This window comes from Pelophylax lessonae, assembly GCF_965119305.1.
Source record: "Pelophylax lessonae genome assembly, chromosome: 7".
Taxonomy (NCBI): Eukaryota; Metazoa; Chordata; class Amphibia; order Anura; family Ranidae; genus Pelophylax; species Pelophylax lessonae.
Window position 1 is genome coordinate 223,592,426 of NC_138774.1, and position 9,879 is coordinate 223,602,304.

Sequence of the window (9,879 nt, forward strand, 5' to 3'; positions counted from 1 at the left end):
TAGTTATGATTTATGGAGCGCTGTGTCTGTTGATGAACGAAACGGAACAAATGATTTTTTTACTTACCGGACAATCCATTTCTCTGAGATCATTGACGGACACAGCACCCACCCCTCTATGGAGTTCTGATACTTCTAATACTGCTTGTTAATAAACTGATTACCTAGAGCAGAGAGGAGGGTTATATAGCAAGCTGAGGATGGCCCATGGGCATAGCCAGGTGTTTTTTTTGTTCTGCCTAGCCCTACTCCTGGAGGAGGCAATATAACGCTGTGTCCGTCAATCAACTCAGAGAAATGGATTTTATGGTGTATGTATAAAAATCCAATTTTTGCTAACTTTAGAGGAAGTAAAGAAATTTTGTTTTACTTTTGAGGCTTCAGCTTCATATATAAGCATTGTAGCTGTGCACCACACTAGAACTAAGCCCTAAGGGATCAAACATTAAAAAATAAGGAACTCTTGTGGTTTATGTGTTTACTTTACATGCACAAACTCATGGTACTTCATAAGCAGGACTACCTGAAAGTCAACTGCATTATTAAATGTAAGCTAAAAATGCAAGCATTTTTAAACAACACACATGAATGAACAGGGCACACAGAGAATAATTGTTTTCTATGTGTCCTTTCATAGAGTCTGCATTGTACAGGGCTGAGCAACGCAGCTCAACACACCTAGTGCAAATGAGCCCATGCTATGAATTAAGATAAAATGGCGCGTGTGTGCAGCAGCCTCCCCAGCTCCTAATACTTGCCTGAGCCCCATCTCGTTCCAGTGATGTCCAAGAGTCCCTCTGCCATCTGGGACTCTACCTCCTGATTGACTGAGACACAGCAGCACAATTGGCTCACACGGCTGTCAGTCCATTAGCCAATCAGGAGAGAGAGAGGGGGTGGGGCCGAGCAACAGCTCCGTGTCTGAATGGACACACGGAGCTGCGGCTCTTGTGCCCCCATAGCAAGCTGCTTGCTGTGGGGGCACTCGATAGGAAGGAGGGGCTAGAAGCAGCGAAGAGGGACCCATGAAGAAAAAGAGGATCCAGGCTGCCCTGTGCAAAAACACTTCACAGGGCAGGTAAGTATAACATGTTTGTTATTTTTTTTAAAAACGATACTTTACAATCACTTTAAGTGAGTGTCCCCTGAAGTGTGTTTTGCCCCAAAATACAATGGCTTTATTCTGCTATAAACAGTGGTTCCTGATCATGTGATCTCTTTTAGCTCTATAATTAGTCATAATAAAGGTTATACAGTATCTCACAAAAGTGAGTGCACCCCTCACATTTTTGCAAATATTTTATTATATCTTTTCATGTGACAACACTGTAGAAATTACTCTTTGCTACAATGTAAAGTAGTGAGTGTACAGCTTGTATAACAGTGTAAATTTGCTGTCCCCTCAAAATAACTCAAAAACTGCCATTAATGTCTAAACCGCTGGCAACAAAAGGGAGTACACCCTTAAGCGTAAAAGTCCAAATTGAACCCAATTAGCCAATTTCCCTCCCCGGTGTCATGTGACTCGTTAGTATTCCAAGGTCTCAGGTGTGAATGGGGAGCAGGTGCGTTAAATTTGGGGTTATCGCTCTCTCTCTCATACTGGTCACTGGAAGTTCAACATGGCACCTCATGGCAAAGAACTCTCTGAGGATCTGAGAAAAAGAATTGTTGCTCTACATAAAGATGGCCAGGCTATAAGAAGATTGCCAAGACCCTGAAACTGAGCTGCAGCATGGTGGCCAAGACAATACAGCGGTTTAACAGGGCAGGTTCCACTCAGAACAGGCCTCGCCTTTGTCGACCAAAGAAGTTGAGTACACGTTCTCAGCGTCATATCCAGGGGTTGTCTTTGGGAAATAGATGTATGAGTGCTGCCAGCATTTCTGCAGAGGTTGAAGGGGAAGGGGGTCAGCCTGTCAGTGCTCAGACCATACGCCGTACACTGCATCAAATTAGTCTGCATGGCTGTCATCCCAGAAGGAAGCCTCTTCTAAAGATGATGCACAAGAAAGCCTGCAAACTGTTCGCTGAAGACAAGCAGACTAAGGACATGGAGTACTGCAACCATGTCCTGTGGTCTGATAAGACCAAGATAAACCTTTTTGGTCCATATGGTGTCAAGCGTGTGTTGCGGCAACCGGGTCAGGAGTACAAAGACAAGTGTGTCTTGCCTACAGTCAAGCATGGTGGTGGGAGTGTCATGATCTGGGGCTGCATGAGTGCTGCCTGTACTGGGGAGCTACAATACATTGAGGGAAACATGAATGGCAACATGTACTGTGACATACTGAATCAGAGCATGATCCCCTCCCTTCGGAGACTGGGCCGCAGGGCAGAAGGTGGAGAAGCGCAAGGTCTCTAACATCCACCAGCTCCATGATGTTGTCATGGAGGAGTGGAAGAGGACTCCAGTGGCAACCTGTGAAGCTCTGGTGAACTCCATGCCCAAGAGGGTTAAGGCAGTGCTGGAAAATAATGGTGTCCACACAAAATATTGACACTTTGGGCCCTATTCGGACATTGTCACTTAGGGGTGTACTCACTTTTGTTGCCAGCGGTTCTGACATTAATGGCTGTGTGTTGAGTTATTTTGAGGGGACAGCAAATTTACACTGTTATACAAGCTGTACACTCACTACTTTACATTGTAGCAAAGTATCATTTCTTCAGTGTTGTCACATGAAAAGATATAATAAAATAAAATATTTACAAAAATGTGAGGGGTGTACTCACTTTTGTGAGATACTGTATCTCTCATATGTAATATGTTTATAGATGTGTGTGTATGTGTGTATATATGTGTGTATATATATATATATATATAGGGAGGGAGAGAAGCTGTTTTTTTAAGTTAAATCAAAAGAAAGCCTTGTGTCATTAATAAAAATATTTAAATTGTTTAGGGTTATTGTCAAGTTACCAATGCATAAATTGTTGCTGTTAAATTTGGTCTGGGTATCTAGCTTTGTGTCTAATACAGATATCACAATCTCTCCCACAGTCACTACGAGATTCGCCGAAATGATGACATCATCTCTTTTTTCAACGACTTTAGCGACCACCTGGCCGAGGAGGCTCTATGGGAACTGTCCTTAAAAATCAAACCCCGCAATATAACACGAAGGAAAACAGAGAGAGATGAAAAGACCTAAAATATGGGGGGAGGCAGGCGAGACTGCCACAAGGACTATGAAGAAGAAATCTCTCCTGTAAAGGGGATGCTCAAGGCGAAGGGGCTACAGGGGATATTCTTTGTTTACTGGTTGTCACCGACTCCCTACCCCTCTCCCAAAGACATGGGTTACCCCACCCACAGTTGTCTTCTGTTATTTTGTGACCCCTCAGTACTAGGAGTCACAGATCTCTGTGCCACGTCACTATGGACCTCCTTGCCTTTCATCACCAAATGTAGACTGCAGACATGGCGGGTATCGCAATGTGGTTCAAGTGATCACAACAAACCTGTCCTTTCATTACCTAAGGACTTATGGGACATCATCAGGCTAGTCAAAACTAGCTGCAGAGACCAGATATTCATTGTAAACCTTTTTTTTTTTTGCCAATTTCATATTTTGTTTTCAACTCTGCCAACGCTTCCCCTCCATCCACAACAAGCAGAGGGCAGCGTGCTCCTGTATATATATCAGTATTTGGGTCGGGACGGCAGATAAATGTGATGTACTATTATATTTTTTTTTATGTTGCATGTTGAATATACAAAGACTGAGTGTGTAATGTACATACGAAAGTAAAACACAAGACAGACATTAGAATCTGCGCCAGTTGACAAAGGAAGGCGAAGGAAGTGAAAGCGAAAACTGTCTTGCGTGGCAGGTCAAATGTTTCAAACGTAGTCGTGCGTCACCACTTCCGAAAGCAGGGACATGGCTATTCTGCATCCATTGTGGCAATTCTGAACATATAGGACCTGTGTACATTGACCTCTCACACCAAAAAGTACCATTGCATACCTTAAGAAAAACGTATGGTGGTCATGAGGTTACAGAAATATTAATTTAAATAAAAAAATGAAATTCATTCACGACTTGTGATTGCATGTGGGCATGGAAAGTGATTACCTGGTCATATGAAGTTAATAAGGAGCTCTTTGGATAAGTGGATGTTAAAATAAAACTGTATTTATCCTTCTTATAATCTTCCCCTGACTAAACTTCACCTAACTACCTTCCGCTTCCACAGATGCATACCTACCTTCATCACACGTGTGGTTCCATTGTTTTACGTCCATCGGCACAAGTCTTAACTGTTTGGCCAAACCTACATTTTTTCGCCCCTATACTTATTATGGAATCATCTCTTGACATTTCAGGACTCAGCTCTATAGATATTTATGGTGCTGTAACATGCAGGCGTGGCCAGGACAGTGAAAATGCATCACTCTGAGTGATGCCACAGCTGTGGGATTTAGGTAAGTATGCATCTGTGGAGTGTTAGATCAGGGGAAGGAGTGAAAAGGATAAATGCAATTTTTTAAAAATGCACTTTATCCTTTTAAGCATTTTTTCATTTTTATTGTAGGTAGACAAACTTAATAACTTGGTGTCATTTGGTTATATAGTGTGTTCAGCCATGTCATATATACATTGCTCAGTCACTCAACAAAGTAGAACTGCAGACAAAACTTTTGCTTTGCTTGGTGTGGGAAAGTGTTAGAATCTCTCAAGTTTTTGTTGCTGTGTGTCCCCATTTTGGAATTGGGGGAGCCTCCAATTTTACTGCTGTCTGTCCTCTGTTGGAAATATCTCCCCTTCTTTCTCATTGTTCCACCAAGACAGGAGGCTAGATACCCCCCCCCCCCCAAAAAAAAAAAAAACAGAGGCCAAAGACAGCTGTAAAATCCGAGGCCCTAACACTTTGCCACTCCATCCAACATTTTTTCAACAAATTTTGACTTTATCTTTAGGTCTTCTGCACACAGGATGTTTGAGCCCCTCTTAGCTAATGTCTGGTAGGAGAAAGGCTGGTTAAAAAAATGTGGTAAAAGCTGCATATTGCACACGCGTTTAGGGGTGTCAAGCTTTCGAGCGTTAATGAATTCCATTGGAGAGAATTATGATTTATGTATGGCTGCTTGAATGCATTAATACTCAAATGCTCGATGCGTCTATAGGCTTTTCTGCTCTTCAGCTCTTCTGAACACTCCTCCTCTTATTTGCCTGTAAACACTTTTGTGTGCAAGGACACATACAGGTACTTTTGTAAAAGCACCCTTTTTTTTTTTTTTTTGCTCAGAGTGCATATGAGGCCTTAATGTTCTCATATATGGGTGCAGTTATTTCCAATTTTTCTTTCATGCAATCTATTTTCTCATTATTTTTTCCTCATTCTCTTGCATGAATAAGCCTATAGCTATCTTTTCAATTGTCTCAATTTAATGACTGTACCTGTTGTAGAATGTAATCTGATCCCCAGCTGCTTTTAAGCATATCCTAGGCTCGGTTCACATTGCCATAATCTACAGTGCGACTTTGCCAGACGACTTCCTGGTGATTTGAATACCACTTTGATGCAACTTTAGAAGCAACTTTCGGGAATGCCAGGGTAATCTTCCTGTAATGTCGGATCCAAATCACATTAACATAGATGAAGATTCGGCTTGGAGGCGACTTTCATTAAAGTCTATGGGCATAAGTCGGATAGAAGTCGCCTTGAAGTTGTACAGAAACATTTTCTAAAGTTGGAGAGACTTCAGTATTGGTCATGAAGACCACTTCCATTGGATTTCACATGTAATGCGACTTGGGGTCTCACAAGTCAGATCCCAAGTCGTGGCAGTGTGAACCGAGCCTTCGAGTCCTGTAATACAACATGTGCTTGCACAGAGTGCAAACGAGACTGTGTTGCTTAGGTAAAGGTAATAACTTCAACAGATGCAGCACAGATTGTAAAGGCTTTAGAAATAGGTCTCCTTACTGTTCTGTTTCAAATGCTGCTTTATGCATTGAGAATACCTTCTTCAACCAATTGGGGTTAATTTACTAAAACTGGAGAGTGCAAAATCTGGTGCAGCTCTACATAGAAACCAATCAGCATCCAGGTTTTCTGTAAAAGCTTAATTGAACAAGCTGAAGTTAGAAGCTGATTGGCCCAGATTTGGCGCTCTCCAGTTTTAGTAAATCGACTCTAATCTGTCTGGACAGTATTGCCACCTGCCGAATTGGCACCATCCACAGGCAGTTTAACTCATTTCACTTCAATAAGACACAGAAGTAGAATCCAACTCAATTTTACTTCAGCTAATTGCTGTGCAGAGGATGTTTGTCTTTTGAAATGTAAGAAGGCAGTAACTTTCCTAACCCCCCTCTCTGTAAAGACCTCTCACTGATTGAGGGAACATGGAAGAAGAGGGGAAGCTCTAGCTAGGACCTAACCAACTAGCGCTAAACAGGAGGGGAAGACCACGAAAGATCCCAAAATAACATAGTAACTAAGATGTAGTGGCCAGAAACTGCCACTAAATGTTGGTTTACTACAAAACAATAATGACCTAATGCAGTTCGATACAACACACAAAAATTACATGACAGTGGGGCAGAACACACAGTGCAGCATAGGTAATTTGGCATCCCCTCCATCCATGTGGATGCATTGCAAAGGTTGACCTGTAAAATGTTTGGTTGAAGGGTTATTCTAAACGTTTTCAGCTTTAGTATGTGCATCTAAGGGGAATGTGAAAATGCTCTTTGCAGTCTTTCAGTCACAGCAGCAGCCATCCACTGATGGGTGTTTTGCTAACATTAGGAAGGCAGGATTTACTGTTTATTACTTAGATTGCATATCCGTCTCATTTTTCTCAACATTTTAAAGAACTAGTACATTGTCTGCTTGGGAAATTTTTTAGGTTTAGAATAATTTTTTCTGTTATCTTTGCTTAGTATCACCATTAAGCTGGTAATCAAGAGGGACCTTTTCTGGATAGATCTGTAGCAGCTATTGTTGCTCGCTTGTTTTTATGGTGCAATCTACTAAACCGGTGAGCTGGGCCAAGGGTGAACATATTCGGTGTCCAAAAAACAGATATGTGCAGCCTTATTTATTTAAAGTGACCCTTGCTATTCCTTATGCCACCTAACTGTATCTCTGTATTTTACATTTAGAACAGTGGCAACTGTCTGCATGGAGTTTGCGTATTCTCCCCTGTGCTTGTGTGGGGTTTTCCTACCACACGCCAAGGACAGACTGTTAGGATAATTGGTTGTTGTCTAAATTAGTCCAAAACTGTGTGTGCTTGTATGTGTATAGGTGTGATAGGGACCTTAGACTGTAAGCTCCCTGAGGGCAGGGACTGTGAAATATACAGAATGCAAAGCAATGGGTGAATTTTTAGCACTATATAAATGCTTGTAACTAATAAGTCTAATGTGTATGAAGTCTGCTGGCATACAATGTTGCAAAAATCACCAAAATTCCTCCCAAAAAAATGAGTCGCTATGTTATCCTGAACCAGGGAGTCTGTAAGGCCATCAAATGACACTGAGACAATTTTGACAATTCTGGTTTTCACAATAAAACAGTGAAACTAAATATATTGGAGTGCTGGTGACTTTTACAACATTTTAAATAGCACTATCCATCCCTTTGGTCATTGCAAGCCCCCTCTCATTTTACGAAGATCAAACACTGTATGGATTGCGGCTTTTTTCCTGTATGACAGATTTACCAGCTTCGACGGGTAATAAAGCTTCGTAACAGAGGAGGACATTTTTTAAATTTCTCTATAGTTCCACTGAAATGATTTAAAACCATTCAACAAACGAGTGCTATATATAAGATTCAGACCTCTTTATCTTTGGCAGGTGAGTCTGTGTCTTACTGTATTGTACTGTTCTTCCTCTGCTTTATGAATTAGGATCTGACATTCAAGGCAAGGTTAATCTGGTGGCAGTGAGAAACGTCTTACTGCATACATTTTGATGTATCAGGCTTTCTGTATGTGAGAGGCAGCAAGGAATCCTACATCAGGGGGCCTATTAAGTTTTCACACAACTTTCACACAGGACTGCTCCCCAATTAAATCCTGTTCGGAAAATGTGTGAAAGTTGTTTGATCCTTGGAAAACATTTATAAATGGACTCCAGGTTTTTTTGAAGAATATCTCTTCCATATTGCAGATGTGCAAACAGAATGGATTCCTAAATGACCAGATTACCATCAAATGTAAGTGTAGGGGACTGGTGAAATTCGGCCTGGATGAATAACTAAAGTGCTGAACAGGTAGAGTGTATTCCTAATGTTCAAATCAAAACTTCTATTTCTCTTACGTCCTCCGACAGTCGCCGCCTCCTCTAAGTCATCACTGTTGGGTATTGACTTCCCATCTGCAGGAGTAGCTAGGCATATAGACTTAGTCCAAAGACAAAAGGCATTAGCATATACACACCCATGGGGGCTGTCCCATCTGGTCAATACCCCCCCGCATCACCACTCCCAACTCAGTTTTAATCTGCCTAGCGTCAGGAATAGTCAGGCTTACCTTGTGCTGGGGCTTCAGTCTCAGCCTTCCTAATCTTTTTATTTGATTTTCTTTGAAAATGTCAGTTTTTTTCTTACTTTACTAGCTGTTTATTTTGTCAGCTCCTAGTGTTAGTCTTCTCTTCGGATGAAGATGGATCGTGCGGTGCTGGGATTCGGACTGGCCGCCCTGGTTCTCCAGGGCAGAAGGGTCAGATGGACCCCCAGCCCGCCATCGAGCGTTCAGCTATGGTTCGCCCTGGCATTACGAATGACCCATCCCTGTTCGCTGCAGGGATGCAGCCGTGAGGTGGCTACCTCACAGGACAAATCTCCGGTGCTGCAGTGTCATGTCCCTGGCTCACGGCACTCCCTGTCAGGTGAGGACAGCGGTTTTCCGTGCATAGAGGCTTCCCACGCCATCTGGTACAGTTAAGTACTTCTGTGTGGGGCCTCTGTCTGGGGTGGCAGTCTGTGTTGCTGTGTGTTCCCCATGTCTGTGCATGTGTGACTCCCTGTGCGATCCCTGCGGGGATCGCTTGTGCAGATACTGTATGTTGCCTTGGGGTCCCTTTCCCTGTGTCACTTCGGTGCATTGTTGGGGGTGCAGACGTTTTTTGTGTGGCGACCGCAGCGGTGTATATTTGCGCGGTCCGCCATCTTGGCCATGGGCAGGCATGGGTAGCTCCCCTGGGGCGACACTGTCTGCTATTTTGGCGCCATCCGCCACCATTTTGTGGGAGGTGAACTATCAGTCCGACCGCATGTTCGGTGGCCATTTTGGTGTAGCCTCCAATGCATTCCTATGGGGCAGCCATTTTCCCCGAGTCTGGCAGTCTATAGTCCAGCCTACTTCAGCAGGACTTCCTTTCCATCTGCAGCAGGACATCGGTAGCAACACTCTGCGAGCTCTGCAGGTTATCGCTCTCAATTTTCCTCTGTATTATCGCTCAGTTTTATCTTCTCCTTTTGGGGTCTTTGTCGCTGTAGCGGTGGGCTGCGCATACCGCACCGATTTTAAAACGGACGGTACACATTTTATTGCACTGTTTGTTGTTTCTGATAACTTGAGCAATGGATTCTCAGGAAAGCAAGTTCCCCCCAGCTTTAGTGGGGGGCCCAGGTCTCCTGTGGCCCCGCTGCGACCCGATTTGGCTGCTGTGGTGGCGACTTTGGTGTCTAATATGGAAATGCTGATGTCTGAACGTGCTGCAAAAAAGAGGCCCAGATTGTCTCTCTCCTCTGATTCAGATGGGGATATGGCTGCTGCTGCAAGCGTGCCCTTTTTAGGGTCCCGCTCATCCTTGGACCCCCCGGGGTCTGAGGGGGAGGCTGAGATGGAGGGGGTTGATACCTCCTCCCCAGGGTCTCCTGAAGAACGGGCGACCATGGATGAGTTAATTG

At 43.4% G+C, this 9,879-nt stretch overlaps 1 protein-coding gene across 7 annotated transcripts in view; it reads left to right on the forward strand.

Moving 5' to 3' along the window:
• The window catches only part of RAPGEF1 (Rap guanine nucleotide exchange factor 1), a 182,987-nt gene extending 178,946 nt beyond the window's left edge, over nt 1-4,041 (forward strand). For all 7 annotated transcript variants that reach the window (XM_082263004.1, XM_082263006.1, XM_082263007.1 and 4 more), the window contains one exon: nt 3,005-4,041. In XM_082263004.1, coding sequence (XP_082119130.1) covers nt 3,005-3,155 — 151 coding nt within the window. In that variant the 3' untranslated portion in view covers nt 3,156-4,041. The remainder of the gene's footprint in view (nt 1-3,004) is intronic.
• Nucleotides 4,042-9,879: the final 5,838 nt, after the last annotated feature.